Source organism: Dermacentor andersoni, chromosome 1 (assembly GCF_023375885.2).
Source record: "Dermacentor andersoni chromosome 1, qqDerAnde1_hic_scaffold, whole genome shotgun sequence".
Classification (NCBI taxonomy): Eukaryota; Metazoa; Arthropoda; class Arachnida; order Ixodida; family Ixodidae; genus Dermacentor; species Dermacentor andersoni.
This window is the reverse complement of record NC_092814.1, coordinates 311,592,711-311,611,292: the sequence shown is the minus strand read 5'-3', so window position 1 is coordinate 311,611,292 and position 18,582 is coordinate 311,592,711. Positions and strand designations below refer to the sequence as shown.

The following is an 18,582-nucleotide window of genomic DNA, read 5'->3' as shown; positions in this document are numbered from 1 at the left end:
ACTCCCTTAATTTTCCAATCACATATTTTTCCAGATGAGCTTTCAAGCCTTTTTCGGTGGATAAACTTTTGCATTGAGCTTACCAGTTTTTCTTCTACTGGCGAATGTCTGGTTCGTTAACTTTGTTGACGCTGTAATATGCTTATTGACTGCAGATCCTGCAATTTAACACTGTAGTTTCATCTAACACACAGAATAACAGTTTTTCAGAAGCAGTCTAGCAAGGGCACAATGCCATACAGTGCTGACACTATACAGGAACTAAGAGTGAGTATGTTTGATATTCAAACACAAATAGAATTACATTTTATTTGTAACATTGTGCGGGCACCGAACGCCAATGAATATTACAGAAAAAAATGACTATGTAGAATGACCCTGCGTTACCATCAATGAAATTGCCCGGTTCAACCACTGCAGCAGCCACGGTGCGAAGACTGCAAGGACCCAGTCCGGGGCTCCCGCGCCCCCTCTGTGTACTCCACCCCCTCCCCTTCAAACCTCCCTTTCAATTTCTGTTGTAACAGCAGGCTAAACAAACACACATAAGAAAAATAAGAAAAAAAGTAAAGATTGTTTGGACATGACTTTGGCCTTCCCAGGCTCCTTTTATCAGAGCACGTGCAGCTATTCACCTATTGCTGTCTTGTCAATTTGCTTTCACCGACCCATTTCGGGGGCATCTGGGGGCAATTTGGGGCAAGAATTGTTTTTTTTTTTAAATAGGGCAAACTTTCTAAAATTTTTCCCACGTTTAATAGAAAATGTTTAATCCTAATTATATTGCGGTTTGAATGTGCTATATTATGACCTATCATATTTCACATGTTTTTGCATTGCTGCAATGCGCAAGCTGTAGCTTTATGATAGAAAAAAAGGGGAGGGCGTTTACACTTGCAAGTGAAAGTGAGCCTTCACAACAAGAAGAGCTGCCTTTTTACCTGTGAATGCCATGACCACAATAACTGCGCACAACCGAAAAGCCATGAGACTGGGCATGCTTCTGGATGATGTTGCCAATCTCCCGGTACCGCATGCCTGGTTGAACTGCATTTAAAAATAATGACCATCCTCTAGTCAACATGACAAAAGTCGAGTGAAAATAATGAAACACGAACGGGTAACACAAGTAACACAAGCCTTTTCAACTTTAAAAAGTACTACTGCCAGAGCAGGGAATCCCTAACTTTCAGGCATTGAAAAACCCAGCCAGCTTTCTTATGCCCTCTACACTAAGGTACCCATCAAAGTATGGATACACCTGAATGCTGCTGGCATTTCTGAGACACACAAAAGCTTTTCTGAACTTTTACGCAATTCGAAATTCGTTTTGAGCACAACTTACTGACATGTTTCCTAACACTCTTTATTAATTTTAAAATAGGGCAGGCTAATTTGGCATATGCTATGTTGGTAGTAGAACAGTATAGGCAGCTGCAGTGAAATCCCAGTACAGTGGAATCTTGATAAATGGAAATCACTTAAACAGAACTGCCTCTTAAACGGAACAGCAACCTCATGGTTGGTTGGTTTTGTATTCATGCAATTGTATTCAGCTTTGCCTGTCAGTAAAAAACTCCCGATAAGTGGAACCCATTTAAAGAGAGTCCACTGTAATAATAAATATGTTAATTAAAGTGACAGGTAATTTGAACTGCTCGGTTGGCCCTGGCAGAGTCGCATGTGCTTTGACAGGGAAAAACTTCCATGAACGCAAACTCAAAAAACCACACAACCGTTCTTTTGACACTACATTTCAAACACGAGCAAAAGGTCAAGGTTCTCTGTTGCTATCCGCCATTACTTTGCATATCCCAGAAATTTAGCATTTTAGTTTTGCGCGATACGCAATACGTAAGGCCTGTGGCCTGCCTCCCCATAGAATCGAGGTATGATGCCACTTGATCAACATTTTAGCAAACTTTCATTATGTAGTGGATAAGTCAAATAATCAAGCAGTGAAGAATTAGGTTTTTAGGGTGTTCCGTGTCGCCAACACATGACCAGTGCTAGATGCCGTGGCACCAACTGATAGATACAAACCTAAACACTTTTGCAGCTTGTTGGTGTATTAAGTTGAAAAGTATCAAAACAGTTCACTTATATTAAGTCGAAAAGTACCTAAACAAACAGTTCATTTACATAATAATGACAAAATGTCCCTCGTATTTTCTCTCGGCGCGAGGTGAAACTAAGTAATAAATGATATTACCATTTATTCCTTGCTGTCACGTTAGAGGGCAAGTAGCAAGAGCAAATTCATATCAATTCAGTTCAAGCTCTTCTTTATTCAAACAATTTTTCAGTCCCTTTGGAGTTTGAATTAAGGAAGTTTCGCTGTATCACCAGAACAACAGTGTACTACTTAAATATGCAGCAGAAATTTACACAGACAATAAAAAGTCGGGAAGCAAAAGAGCAGATCATCAAACAACTTAATGAAGCATGTGCTCATCAAAAAATTGAACGAAATTTGATTGCGCACACTGTCAGGTGGAGCAAGATTCATTCATGGCACAGTGCCATGGTGATCTTTTACTATGATAAAAACACAAGACAAGAAGCTCACACTCCCAACAAAAAAGTGGGCTGCAGATGCCAGGCCACTGAATTGCGAGGCAAAGAAAACGATGTGGTCTGCCCTCAGCACTCGATGCAATTGCATGTCCAACATGCCACGCTTGCAGCTTTGGCACTGTACATGCCACTGCCTTGGCACCAAATGAACTGTTTCAGCACCGGTGCCATGAACCACATGTGAATTGAGTAAATAAACATGGAAAAATGTGCAGAAATTAGGTCTGAGGAGGGAGTGGGGCTGTAATGCATCTATTGGGACATTTATGGAGCTAAGAAACACCACTTGTGGAGCCCAGTTGGAGAGTTCTGGCAACCTATTGCACAGATGAATGCTTTTGTCAGACTAATAGTGATAAAGCAAAGCTTGACAGCTTTCTGCAAATTTAGAGCGGCTACTTCATGACGGGACCTCCATGACTGGTGCTTTATTTCACTACTCCTCAAATAACAATTAGATCTGGGGTAAATGATATATATTTTTTGTTCATGAAAGCACTATCTCAATGGTTCACTTATGACTGCATAATGGTTGCATCAATTAACTTTAAGGGGGGACGAGGCACTTCAAAAAACTAATTTTTTTTAACGATTTGAATAAAATTTGCAGAGTTAATGTATTTTTACTAGCTGGTCTCAAAAGTGAAATAATTTTTGTTATGATAAATATTTTTTTTGATACCCAAAACAGCATGTTCTTAGTTTAGGCCCTAATTAGCTAATTAACGCCAATGTACAGCACACAGAATCGATTATGAATGTTCATAGTGTGTCATAAGCTATAAATCATTGTTTTAGGCCATTTTGAAGCGAAGTATAGGTTGTCAAACTTAAGTCATAACAAATGCCCAATTTGATATGTTTCTATCATCAATGTGGGTATTTTTTATGACTAAGTTTGACAACATATAACTTCGCTCAAAAATGGTCTAAAACAATTCATAGCTTACAACACACTGAACATTCAGAATCGATTCAGTGTGCTGTACGTTACCATGCAAGTTGCTGTTAATTAGCTCATTAGGCCTTAAACAAAGGACATCCTCTTTTGGATAGCACGAAAAATATTTATCATAGGAAAAAAATAATTGCATTTCTGAAGTCAGCTGTAAAAATACATTAACTGTGCAAATTTCGTCAAAATTGTTTAAGAAAATAAAAAAGTAATTTAAAGTGCCTCGTCACCCCTTAAACATGGTATGATCAACCACCAATGGACAAGGCAACGACAAACAGCCTCACCATGGGCAAGCGCATCTACAGTATATCTACATAACTTCACAAGCTATGGTGCTGATGATGCAGCCCGCTTCACACAGATTTCAGCCAGATGGCAAGTTCGTCCTTGAATGTGAGAAAGCAGTGTGTGATATACAAGGGCTAAATACCTGCTTCAATAGCTTTGCTGAGGCACTCGTAGGTAACCTGAACCAGCTTGCGGCCGCTCTCATCCACATTGCCGATGAACACCGTTTCATTCAAATCCCCGTGGAAGCCCCGGTGGTACACTGTTATGTCCACTGCAAGCACAGTTGAAATGAAGGAGGGGCATGTGAGTTCTCGCATGTTGTCAAAGGTGACCCCTTCCAACACCAACACACAAGCGAACACTTACTGCAATAAAACAGAAACAGCGCGACACAGGACGAACGAGTAAAGAGCACAGGACAGAGCGCTTATTGCAGTTTTCATTCCATCACATTCTTGTATTAGAAGGCAACAAGAATACTAGTTAACACACTCTGAAAAGGGGGCAGAGGAAATGAGAATTTCACCATGATGAAAGAAAATTAATTAGGCAGATGCAGTGGTTTTGTTTCATTTATCATACACATCAATAACACAAAAGATCTGCACTGAACAAGGTGCATGACACTGCAAACTGACCATGCACATTTTGTCCTTTATTTTGTTCCTCAATACAGCGGAGTTTAAATCTCTTGGGACAACAGAGAAAATTGTATCACCCTAAATTCGCATCACCCAAACAGTAAAGAAATCTGGAAATACAGGGGGATGCGACAATGAAATGGTTGACTTGCTCAAAATTCCAGATTTTTCAAATTTTTTTTTCCACAATCCTAAAACCTCCCTTTACCTCTTGGCAAAATATGTGGAAGAAATGCGCAGCAGAGCGCAGTTCTTTAGTGCGTTGTCTTCAAAATCAGGAAATCATCGAGCTTCGAGAGGTGCTATTGTACCAATGAGTGCGTGGGCACGGCTTTTCATTGCCATAGCGCTGCCACCTTGGTATTGCCGTGAACATGAGATCGAAGATGGCCTCAGCACTATATTTCTCCATGCAGAAATAAAAACAACGAAAGTGAGCGCGAAAGGCAAAACTAGCGACGCGATTCATTAGTGCAGTCACGTGGTGCCCAGGGAGAGCTCCTAATGGCTGACATGAATTTGAATTACTGGCGCGCTTGTTTCAAGCACATTTTGACAGCAGTGAGCAGCGCACTTTGCGGGTTCCGAGGCCGACATTTCAAAACCTGTGGGGTTATCTTGAGTATATTTCGTTGCTGTGTCCTACCTGCTGCCCGACGGTGATAAGGATATGATTTGCATAAGATATGGGAATCTGTTTACTCTTCTTTGCAGTGGTAAAGCTACTTGTATAATGCAATCTGACAGGTGCAAAAGCAAAAAAGTTTCAAAGTGTTTTCGGGCACCTCAGACGATGGAAGGCGTGGAATACAGAGCTAAGGCTACCCATGGGAGCTAATTCCGTTGATTTTGCTGACGTGGCAAGACTGGGTCGTGTGCTATTGCTGTTTTCTCATTAAGTTACAAGGTGTTTGAAAACTGCCGACAAGTTGCATGATACTAACAATGCAAAAGCCATTTTTTGGATGGACAGACAGACACACGCACACAGACACGGGGGGGAGGGGGGAGTTAAGGCGGAGCGATGTAGGCCGCCCTGGCAACAAAAATGCGACTGGCGCATCGGCTTGACCACTCTGCTGGACAGAGGACTGCATGTCTCTGGTGCTACCGGGGATCAAATGGTGACTCGATTGTTCGTATCATCCACCGCAGCACAAAAAGCGGTCACAAGATTAGAAATTTAGCACGTTTTAAGCTAATGGACTTTTGAAAAATTCGTATACAGTCGAACCCGGCTATATCGAACTTGCAAAAAAAAAAAAAAAAAAAGCCTATCAGTTCGATATAGGGCATAATTCTATATAAGCCTGCTGAAGAATTGGCCGTAACAAAGGCACATACTGTTTATAAAATCACTTTATTGATGAAACTAGCTTAGTTCCGCATAAAATAGTCCTGTATTTTCTTCTGCATGGGCAATTTCACTGGCTGCGATGCAGTCACTTCTCCACGTTGTCTAAAGAGTTGGAGCAGCTGAGGCCGCAACCTTCCACATTCGTGCTGAAGCACCGGACTAGTGCGAGTGCACCAATCACCTCGGAGGATGTGGGCAAAGGACCATCGTTGCTTTCCTCATTGTGGCCACTTTCACTTGTGCTTGGTACGATATTGGCAATGTAGTCTTCGTTTTCAGGCTCTCCCGTGGTCATGACACCATCATCTGCACTCACAAACTCATCAACGACTTCCAGAAATTCCGGCAGTTCACTCCAAATTTCGGCAACACTGGCAACGACTTCGTCGCACTCATCAGAATTTACAGTCATCACCAGGCCCGCGGAAGCCATTTCTGAAGCAATTTCGGATGAACCACTTGCACATGGGCTTGTGTACGCGTCAGACGCCACGGGCACTGGGTTGCACGATTGTCCGCTTTAGCACTAATTTCCCCCTTATTCTTCAAGATTGTGCCCAGAGTGCTCCTCGGCATCTTGCACGCTATGGTGTCATCCAACTTCTCACCGCGTTTGACCCGATTTACGATTTCAAGCTTCACGGCGAAAAGCAAATTCTGCCGCTTCATCATAGCAACACTGCGGGAGAAGGCCCACAAGGCACAAACACAATGAACCAGAAAGGCAGCGAGACAACTCGCACTAGCACCATCTTGCATGATGAGGGCACAAGAGCCTCCGACTGGCTGTCTGAGCAAGTGCGGCGGGTGGGCCAGGATCATCTTTTGCAGGGGGGTGTCGACGGTTGGATGAAGCCACGCCGCCGGGTTTCACTGCCGCGAGGGAAAGCCAACTTCTGAGGGCACTTTTGAGTTGCTTGTCGTTTGATATATCGGGAGTCGCTGCTATTTTTGTTCGATGTAAGCGTAATTTTTGCTATATATACTCATTGTAACTACACTGTGTTCAGAAATTGTTTGATATACAGAATAATTCGATGTAAACGGGTTCGACTGTAATCCCGAAATTCATATCCGGCACGACTGTATCACCGCAGTTCTGCTGTAGTTGTTTCTTTATGTACTGCTCATCTTACCTGTGTTTCAAAAAGTTTTATGAAGGTTTTTTTTTCTTTCTGGAAGCATATGAAATTTCGGTTTCCATTATACATTGCTTCTAGGAGAAGGTGGCAGTGCTGTGGGGAAGTCCAATTATGCCGGTCAGAAAGATAAGGAGCCTAAATAATTTGTCGGCAACTGTATTTGACATTTCTGCTACCAAAAGATAATTACTGAGCCACATGCAAACACAATTGTGCTTCGTTATAACCGGCACCACGTTGAATCCCACATTTTCGGTTTCATTACATCAGGAGAATACTCTACTTAAATAAAGCATGACCAATCAAATTCTAGGTTACTTCACAATATTCATGTTAATTATATTGAGGTTTGACTGTATTCAAATAAATGTTGTAGGAAGGCATCAGATAAGTGGCCGTAGCTAACATTCACTCTGAGCTCAGCTATACTAATGCTATAATGAACGCAATCGCTAGGATGACCTTCTGCAGTATTCTTATGCCACACAGGAAATTCTTCCATCTAATTTAATATTTAACCTCAAGGCAGTCACCTACAAAGCTATAATATGAAGCCAAGGCAAAGAAGAAACTTCTTGTACAGTTAACATTTCTGCCGATGAAAGTAAGCAACAACTGCGCAACCTAACACTTGTGGAGCGTCATTTTAGACAAACGCAAACTTGCATTGGTCCAGAATGCAGCCCAACAGAAGATTACCGCTCCCTCACCATTCAAAAGGTCCCCATCTTGAAGAGGCCGCATGTCGGGGATGCCATGGCAGATCACTTCATTCACAGACCTGTACAAATGGAATGCAACATATGGTCACACAGGCATTTCACAGTTCTCCCCAAGAAAAGAAAGAACAGGCCTTTGAAAAGAATGATAAACACAACGTACACTCTGTAAGAAGGCGTAAGGACAAAACTGCACGTGTTGATATGTGTGCCAACACTGAAAAATATGCAAAACGTAGCACTTTCTCCAGCACTGGCGATGTGGCAGTGTGACCACCCTCTTAGCCTCAACTAGGTTCTCTATCGTTTGCAAAGCAGCTGGCCAAATTTATTTCGCACCACAATTAAACCCAGTTTTCCTAGGTGGATGTTTTTTGCTGTCATGCAGAGAGAAAGGGTGTGTGCACACATGTGTGACTAGTTTCTTAGACACAAGGTCAGGTTAACCACACTCTTTTATCTTTTTAACATTCCCCGTTGTTACTGTCTCTCTTCTTCTTTCTCTATGCATGTTAGTGCATGGGTGTGCATGGTGTGAACCATGCTCATTGTACTTTGGCATGCTAACCTTGGCTTTTTGTGCGTGTGTTGTGTGACCGTCGCTTGTTCACTGCTGTCCTCAAGGACTGGGGCAATTGTGCAAACTTGCCAACCTTTGAATTTAATGTAGTCGTGGAAAAAAAAAAAAAAAAAAAAAAAAAGAGAGAGAGAGAGAGAGAATACTGTAACTCTTATTTCACTACTCAAGGTTCATTAAAGATCTGCGCGCTTTGTTCTGTAGGGACGCTGTCAACAGGCACTCAGCTCTATAGTCAGAGTAAAATATCTGCGTCAAACAATGTTTAAGTGTACTGTGTATGTAAGTTATGTGTGTCTGTACATGTATGTAACGGCAGACGAAATTTCGATTGCCTTTACATTGGTTCTACAAACGTTGGTGTCACTCCTGCACGTGCAGGTTCATATAATTGATGGGTCCAAAAAATTGCCAAGTGGCTTTATCCCCTTGTATTTTGGACAAGCTCGGTTCGTCAACAGCAATAATTGCGTTTTCAAAGTGATTTGGACGAGCTCAGAATGTCCGCTTAGTTTTTCTTCTATACATAGATGGCTGAAGTGCCAGTGTTTGAAATCCGTGTTTATTTCGCTCATTTTTGTTTTACTACATAAATGTCTGCACTTTTTCAGTGCCTTGAAGGCCGCATTGATTCAGTCTTTGTTCTACAACATAAATGGCAGGCATTTTGTCGGTGTTGGTAGGGCGCACTTACTGCAGCCTTTTGCTTTCTAGTACTACATAAAGGCAGCAATTTGTAGGCACTCAAAGACCATGTTTTTGGGATCGAATGATTTTTGCGCCTTTTGGCAGATTTGGAACAATGGTATCTGTACCGTTTGCTGCACTGACGAGTACATATACCATATTTACTCGCATAATGATCGCACTTTTTTGTTAGCGAATTGACGCAAAATCAGGGGTGCGATCATTACGCGAGTTAAATCTCCCGCGAAAAGAAAAAATTTTTTTCGTCCCGCATTTGCTATGGGACACCAAAACAAAAATGGCGGTCGGTGGAGAAAGCCGAACACGATTTTTTTTCTTCTCGTGAGTACATTACGTGCACTGAAACAGTTTCTTCCGTATCAGTAATATAGTTAATCGGTATCAATAATATCGTTAATATCGGCCAGTTTGCAGCAATAACGTAGCCATGTCCACTTTGAGGGGACACAAACAGATGGGCACGCTTAGCTGCCAGTGACATAGAAACACATGGCCAGCATGCTGCGGAAACTGCGGCATCTGTCTTCACTACTATCCTAATACGGCACGCTTCCGCTAAGGGTGGGCGAATATCTTAGCTGTGTTACAAGCGTCGGCGTATGAATAGGGTACACTTATAATGTATCAGTGTAAACGTGGCTACTATTGCTGCCGCTCGCAATTTGTTGCGTGCCCGCGAGTGCAGACGAGAGGAATTGAAAGGTGCCTTCTTTTGTTGTTGTTGTTGACCACAACCATTACAAAGCCTACAAATAATAAAGCCAAGGCAAGTTTAGTTGCAGCTTTTCTTTTTTTCATGGACGTGCGGAAAGTGATGAAAGGAATGAAACGGGGCATCTGCTTAAGAATCTGTTTGGTGCGTGCAGACCATTTGGTATGTCTTAAGAGTCATTCGCGTAGCATTCGGCAGCATTCGACAGATGGTAAGCGTAATCATCATTAGCTAGACTTGGCACCCGACATATTGCTGCGGCAAGTTCGGGGTGCTATCATTACGCGGGAAAGAAAAAAAATTGTTTGACAACAAAATTCAGGGGTGCGACCATTATGCAAGTAAATAGGGTAGATGACAGCACATTCAAAACGTCCACTCTTGCCTCCTCTCGTTGTGCAACCTCTTCATTAGTGAGAGTTGGAGCTGAAATCCGCAGCTGAATATTTGATGCAAAAACTTCTGCTCTTGCACATGTCACGTTGCCATCGCGACCACACGCGGACGCACTGTCACCATCACACGCAGTCGCGCCGTCACCTTAACCCATTGTTGCGTTGTCACTATGGCCCACGGTCGCGTCAGCATAGCATGCAGACGCGTTCATTTGCGCTTCTGCTCATCCCGTGAAACGACACGATCAAATGATCAGACCCTGTCCCCTTGTACTTGCGTTTACCCTAAAACCAGACTCGCAAAACGCTATTGCGTTAGTAATCTTTCGGTGTAAAGTGACGGCCGTAAATGCCCAAATCCTGGCGCCGACCGGATAGCGGCAGTCCGATGCGCTGCAGCCAGTCCACTCGTCTGCTGCGTTGCAGAGAGACATGATGTTGCAGCTTGACGTATTGCCAGTCACTACGTTTGCAGTCCACAGCGCAACAAAGTTGAATCGTAGTGCTCGCGAAAAGACAGACTGACTATGACCGCGACTACGTTGGGAAAACACGGGGAAGGCAGGAGATGGAAATTCAAGACGATGAGCAAAACGAGAACAAGGTGAAAGCAAGAGCCAATGGTTCGACAAGTGGACTTGTCTTCTTTAAGGCGACGTATGCTTTCCTCGCCACAGTATATATAGGTGGGGTTCTTCAAAAGGAGAGAGGGTTAAAGGCGGGTGGGTGCCGCATTGAGTGAAGGTGCGTCAGCGTGTCGAATTGTGAATAAAGAAACGCTGTGCACAAGGCCAGTGACCCGGCCGAATGTCAAACATGTGTCAACGCCCGCGTGTTAGCCGGCGTCCGACACGCCAGCTGGAAAAAAAAAAGAAATGAAAAAACAAAAGGCTAAGAAACCAAACTAAGTGTTGTTGTCTATAGCTTGAAATTTAGAACAGCGACTACGTTGTAACACAAGCAGACGACCCCAGCTTTGTGACGGAAGTGCTCAATTGTAGTGAGAAATTGCTCTTGTGCATTCTCTTTCTGTTACTTTCTTATTATAAAAATAAATTAACTAACATTCCAACTATATTACGAACATCATTTGTTCACCATAAAGGTCGAAAAATGATCGATGATCTGCCCTGGGCAGCCAATCAGATAGCTCGCCCCACTGACATCGATTGGGCAATTTGCTATGGGTAGGGGTAGCTGACAATTCCGCCGAGCAGTGTGCTGCGATCGCAAGGGATGTACATTTTTAAAACTTTATAATAAATTATATGCTTTAAGCGCAGCGTTTAGATGCATCAATTAATGATCAGAAGGACCTAATCTAACGACTCAGTTCATTTGTACAAAATCGTGAAAATCGTTTCAAGGTTCCTTTAAAACATGAAGAAAATTGGTTGAAAAAGCTTTAAAAGGGTTTTCGATGGAGTGAAATTTGAGGACAAGTGCTTAAAAAAAGCAAAATATGGTCACTTTTGGCAAGATAATAAAAAAGTTAAGGGGTTATTTGTATTCTTTCAGAGTTTTGCTCTAGACTAGGTGGTGTCAATATGGCAATCGTAAGCAAGCTTTAAAAAATTGGGCATTTTACAATAAAATCTTAAATGTCGGCAGGATAGCGTGTGCACTCCAAAAGGCAAACATTTTACAGAATTTCAGTGGAAGGCGAAGCAGATGCATCTCTTTTGTGGGAGGAGCCTTTCTTGCAACCTTGAGCTGTCATTAGCTGGGGGTACAGCCGACCCAATTCTTTAAGAATGTCAAAGCCTTGCTGCGGGGCAGATGTGGTTGCAGCAAGTGGAACAACCTAGCAGACGACGCTGTGATTCGCATGCGCTTGAATGTGACCATGTCTGGCTCATCCACGCTGCCACTGTTAAAAAGTTGGGTGGCTGTACCATCGTCCTGCTTGAACATGTGATGCCCCCATGGTTCCCTCGCAAAATAGGTTTCACGTCCTGGATGACCAGAAGGTGAAACAGCCAAGATATGAGTATGACAGGGGAATACAGCCAGGTACCGCACAAAATGTAAAAGCACCATCTTACGTGCAACATGACTTGGGAAACTTGTAATAGTTAAGCGGAGATGGGTAGCAGTCACGCTCGATGCTTGCCTGAAACCAAGAAAAAACAATGCAGTGTAAGACTTTGATAATGCACACTTGTAAAAAATTGCACTGAATACAGTTTCCAATATGCCAAGAACCTGTATGGCAACACATGCAGACTAGTTACCTTCCAATAAGTGAAAACCAGGTTTGTTGGTGTTCACTGGAGAAGGTACCTAAGATGGCCTCCAAAGTGCACAAATGAAGTGAAAAAAAGCAAAGAAAGCAAGTTACACTTGCAATTTTATCAGCAAAGCTACCATATTAGGCTTTTGACTTTCCTGCATCTAATTTGCAGGAAAATTTAGCATTTAGTTGTGCTGCACAGCAAGAACCTCCAAAGCAGTGATTGCCTGCAGTTATTCTCAAATGGCAGAGAAGTGAAGCATTTTACCTTTTGCCTGGGCCTGCCAACATCTCCATGATGTGACTATGCTGAATTGAATTGAATTATCAGTTGAAATAAGAGTTGCACAAGACTGACATCTGGAGGGTAACTTTACTTGGCCAGCATGGTGCACTCACAACCACATTGCTAGCTGTGCATTTTTATTACATGCATTACCCCATCATGACATGAAACGAGCACAAAAACGGAGCGAAGAATGCAAACTGTGCTATTAGAGAGATTTAGCTTGTCCGGTACTCCGGTTAATGCAGACGGACTGGGCATTTAACTGGAAGGACGTAGGCGTAAATGTGAGCGGCCAGAGCAGTGCAGCCACCTGGTGGGGCAGAGCTCAAACAGACAAACAAAGAGCTAATAAAGTCGCTGACCAATATTCCGGACGTTGCGGGGTCGGAAAAATAGTCTGAAAACTCGAACAGTCCGAAAAACTCGATCACCCCCAAAATTAAAACTTATTAGTCTTAGAGTGGCTAAAAAAAAAATAATCTAATAATGCCCTGCCTCATACGCTTGGAGGTAATCAGATTTGCTGGGATTTGCACAAGAGTGTCGTCGTCTTCATACACAGTCGACAAGACAATCACCACGGAGATTGCCATGGAGATCGAAAAAACTAGCTACATTACTTTGCACCACATGGCTCTTGTGAAGGCACAAGAGGTGGTGCCGATCACTCAAATGCAAAGGTGCACAAACACACACAAAGATGCAACACCATCTCCAAGACACACCTGCTCTTTGGACACACCACATGCAAAATATTAACCAAAACTGATACCGCATTACATGAATATGACAATAGTGCTGACTGAAAAAAAGAAAGACCAAAGAAAAAATTCGCAGTTCCGCCCGAAAGGCGAAGCACTGATTGCAATCGCAAATTAGTAGATAGCTGTACGAAGTAAGGATAGTATGTAGTTTTATCGGCCGTATAGACTTGTAAACATTCACTTACTAACTAAATTAACAATGATAGAATAAGTAAGCGTCAGTCAATGAGGATGTAGAAAGAAACAGACACAAAGAGACAGCGCTGTGCTTCGTGTCTGCTTCTTTCTATGTCCTTGCTCAGTTGCGCTTAACCATTCAATCATGGATTCAAACCAACTAGCCCGTCAACGTGTTTTAACTAAATTAACCAGCAAGGTGTCACGCGCGCACAGGTAAACGAACACATCTCGCTCAATGACAGTGGAAACTGTGTGAAAACGGTGGAGTTAGGAATCACGGCGGGAGCCGAGAGCCAATTGACCTCCGTACTCTGTCGCTTCAACACGAACGAAACGTCGAAAGCACAGCGCATACGAAGCTACCAGCACTATGCAAACTCTGCAAACATAGCAGATCGTTTTGAATATGAGGCCCACACGGGCACGCACTTTTGCCACGTCGCGGATTGCTCTCAAGAAACAAGTGCCAGCCACGCGTCCCTACGGCGCCCGCGATTCACGTGGCCAACGACGTCATAGATGCCGCAATGTCTCCACTCTGTACGGAGCGGCAGGCGAGGAGAACATCGAGACACCCTGGCAGCCGCCCCTCCTTCCTCGCCTGACCCCCACTGCCTCACACACCACAGGTGAGGGCATGCATCCAAGCCGTGTTCCTTGCTCGCACACGTGAGATTGAACCGTGTTCACCGGCTCATCCTCACACGCTTTCACTCATACAGAACCTCACGACGACAGCAGAAATGCACCTGGAGTGTCCACATAACTGCTATAGCAATAAAAGTGCCGTCCCCTGAAGCATTTTGTCAGCTAAGAGCAGGCATGGCCTCTGAGACGAAAGGATGGCTGCACTCTCTATTGAGAGCGTGCACCTACAAATCTTGAGGCTATGAGTGGGCCACTGGAAGCCAAGCCTGGCCAAACCTGCAGGAAATCCAACATGGCGGCCTCCAAGGTCCCGTAGTGTGGCACAAAATGAGCAATTTAGTCTGCAAAATCCAACTTTTGGACCTAAATTCGTCCAAAAAATCGGTCGAGAAAATGCACTAGCTCTATGGGAATCCTGACGGTGCATTTATGAAGTCCAGAATATCAAGTTCCAATTTTTGGAGTCCGAAAAATCCGTCAGCTACCCTACTGTATTGCAGTAACCAAGTGTGTTCTTTTTTGCTGCTGGTCTAAATTTTCGCGTCACGATTCAGCGCTGCTGAAAATTTACATCAGCACTGAAGTAGAACATACTTGACGTAATAGTTCTGCAGAAACGCACAAGGTGGAGAGAAGTAATTAATAAAGAAAAAATGAGACATCCACCCAAACATACCTAAGTGCTACATCTACCCATTTAGCTATGTTTGGGTGGATGTCTCATTTTCCCATTATTAATTAGTTCTCTCCACCTTGTGGGTTTCTGCAGAACTATTATGTCAAATTCTTGCCTTTGCTTCTGAGTTGTTAAATTTGACATTGCCTGGCATCTGCTAGCCGCTTGGTTAGCTCAGATGGTAGAGCGGCTGCCCCAGAAAGGTGTTGGTCCCGGGTTCGAGTCCTGGACCAGGACGAATTTTCTTCAACTGCGAAGCTTCTTTTGAGGAAACCGTTTGGGTTTCCTTTGTAGCACTTAGCTACGTTTGGGTGGATGTCTCATTTTCACTTTATTATTTACTTCTCTCCACCTTGCGGGTTTCCGCAGAACTATTACGTCAAACTCTCGCCTTTGCTTCTGAGTTGTTAAATTCGACTTTGCCTGTCATATTGTGTATTACGCCTGGTTAGCTCAGATGGTAGAGCGGCTGCCCCGGAAAGGTGCTGGTCCCAGGTTCGAGCCCTGGACCAGGACGAATTTTTCTTCAACTGCGAAGGTTTTCTTTCGAGGCACCCGTATGGGTTTCCTTTGTAGCACTTAGCTAAATTTGGGTGGATGTCTCATTTTCCCTTTATTTAGAATATACTTGGTTGATGCAATGCTAGCTCTGTGTTTGTGTGGTTCAGCTCTGCACCACAAGGTGACAGCACCTGTCACGCCGATCATGTTTTCGCCTCCCGCCCATCCGGTAAAGCGCCCAGTCCACCTGCGTTTGCCGGAACGCCGAACAAGTTAAAGCTCTCTATTACAAAGTCGTAATACCAAGACACAAAGAATCTACAAAACGCATAAGAAATTACAGATAAGTATTAGAGCAGTAACTGTAATTTCAAAGCAATCAGAAATGGACGAGTTTGTGCTCATGTTAGTTAGGTGAAGCAAAATGAAAGCAATATTTCTCACTTAATATATTATATGCCCCACAAAATTTTACCTGCCTTTAAACAAACGACATAGGCAAAGCTAACCTTGTGCCCTTAGAGCTGCCACAAGAAGCATTACACAATCAAGAACCTCCTGTGCTGTTTTCTGGTTAATGGGGTACTGACAAAAATTCTAACTCTAAATAATTACATAGCTGTGAGCTCATAGGTATCATCTGTGAAGTATCAATAGCCAAAGGCAGATTAGAATACATTTTAATGTCATTGTGACGTTTGTGCGAGCAACGAATTGGAAAGTGCCACACACATCGATGTAGTCATCAGTGCAGGTCTTATTTGTAAACAATGTTATGTCATGAGTTTCGGCAATTGATTTCAGTGACGTGCAATGTTACTGGCTTGTCCCAATATTCGGAAGACGTTTCAGCGCCTTTTGCATTGGGTGCCTTGCACTGACCACACACAAAGCATTTGTACATGCAAACTTCTTACCATTTACGAATTACCAGGTTACTGGTGCTGTGGCCAGCAGTAGCAAAGCTGGTGGCGACAGCTTGTGACAATCTGCCCAACTACAATGCATTCAATTTTCTTTTTCGTCGGTACTATTGTCAAAGGGGATTATCGTAAAAGTACATTATGTTAATCATTATGCTGCTACCAGCGTTTTACACCCACAGTTACGTAGAATACATAAATTGCAGTATTGTGTGCTCTCTGGTTAGGCACTGCATCACCAGATGTTGCTACCAGTGTTATTCCTACTATACACCTCTTTAGTAATCAGTAAACTGCAAACAGTCAGAAGTTGGCAAAAATGCTAAAATGTGGCTAAAACTATCTAATGCCGGGATCATACTGAGTAGTGGACTTCTGCCCAAAAAAGCATTACAATAGTGTAGCAATGCACAGGTTTCCCACCAAACTAGCAGATGAAACAGGAGCACAGATGGCATAGTAGACAGTGCGCTAGAGTACATCACAGGTTTGCGCACTCGTACGATCATCGCTGTTTACAAGCATGCCTCTTACATCACGGGGCAGGAAGTGCTCTTCGAAATCGAAACCGGGACTGGCCGTGAGATATGAACATATAACTAAATGAAGATTGTTGTGCACTGGAGCAAACAAGTTTCGTTAGCATGATTACTGGATCAATAGCTGCTGGGTAAGTGCAAGAACAGAGCCCAAAGAATTTTCTGTCAGTACTCCCTTAAAGATGCCAAGTCAAACGCCTATTCATTGCGACTAAATGCAACATCCCATCAATTTGTCATCAGCATTCTTCATAAACTTAAATGCATTGCAAGTCAAGAAGTCATGCCATTGTTGTGGAAAAGCAAATCTTGAGCAATTACTTTGCAAGGCTTGAAAAGCATATGAAAAAGAAAACTGTCCAACTTCCTGTAAGTGCTGCACGAAGGCTTCAAAACAACACACTACTTGTATTGCACAGTCTGCCAAAAAAGCTTGTGGGAGATGTTATTTGCGAAAAAGTGGAATACCCATAAAGCGTGGGCAGATAGCCTCAGTATTAGTATTATCAGTATTTGTAGTTTTTATGACCTACATAATGATGAATTAAATTATAAGCTCCATGCATAAACAGTGCAGAAATTCATAACTGACATGGAACCTGTGTCTTGCAATCTTTTGAGCCTGACTGTGCCTCCTGGCCACCTACCTCATGCACAAGCCTGTCCAGCTCATCAGTGGTAACTCCAACCTCGGCGGCACCAAGTGCAACATCCAGCACTTCTCTGGCAAGCTGGAAAATGAATGCACACCTTTAATGCCACTTAGTTTCATAAAGCTGTCCATGACACGTGGTCAGTGTTGCCCATGATATACACTACAGTGAACTGTTAATGGGAACACTGAATTATTATCGAAATCAACATAACTTGAACAAATCATGAACCTCATTAGAAAAATGCTTGATGCAGCGAATCATATACATCTATAATAGTAAAAGATTATTACCGAAGCCTTTGTGTCAAAACTGAGTTGTCATTCCCAAAACAGTAATTTGGTGTCTCCTTTAAATGAGGGCTATACTGTGCACTCTAACGCAAAAAAGATAAAGGCCAGGAGGCCTGCTGGCCGCACCTTTTTTTGCGATAGCGTGTACACATTTCCTATAACCTAAATCCTGCTCCAACCTGAGCCTTGACTGAAGACCCCAAGACAGCATTTAAAGCCGGTTTTTTGGTGTCTGCCAAGAGGTCAAAGGCATCCACAACAGTATAACCCGTCATACACACATACATCATCGTGAGATCCCTCCCCCTAGTACATTATACTGCACATTGCTGTCAATCCATTTTAAAATTAATTTCAAAGTGATTACGCCAAATAGTCATCCTAGATATAACATCAGATATGTGGGGCTGTATGGATGTCGTTCAATTCTCACCATCAGCTATCGTGAAATTTCACACCAATTTGATTGAAATCGCTGTGTCATCGCAGATGAGGAAAAGTACCCATTAACCCTTTGACGGTCTATTTTTTTCGCCATATGCGAACGCCCAGGGTCGATTTTTTTTATTGCAGATTCCAATTCTTCTTAGGGACTTATTTCGAAAAAAATTTACCGTAATTTTTCTAGGGTGATCGTAACATGAGAAAAAAATATTTTGAGTTGGTATATATGTACTCTTCATTCATGAATAACAACAGTAAAAAAGAAAATAAACTCATAAGAATAAAAAATTTTATGTATTGTTATACACATAGTTCAAGGCTTTGAAAATGTGCACACAAGGATATTTCGCAAGACTCAAATG

General features: G+C 42.8%; 1 protein-coding gene across 1 annotated transcript in view; it reads right to left on the bottom strand.

The window, feature by feature from the left end:
* Positions 1-18,582, bottom strand: part of LOC126547823 (methionine aminopeptidase 1) — a 44,839-nt gene that overhangs the window by 15,556 nt on the left and 10,701 nt on the right. Inside the window, exons 6-10 of the mRNA XM_050195815.3 lie at positions 17,478-17,561; positions 12,123-12,190; positions 7,677-7,747; positions 3,966-4,097; positions 942-1,047 (exon numbers count right to left, since the gene is read on the bottom strand). Of these exons, the coding sequence (XP_050051772.1) occupies positions 942-1,047; positions 3,966-4,097; positions 7,677-7,747; positions 12,123-12,190; positions 17,478-17,561 (461 nt within the window). The remainder of the gene's footprint in view (positions 1-941; positions 1,048-3,965; positions 4,098-7,676; positions 7,748-12,122; positions 12,191-17,477; positions 17,562-18,582) is intronic.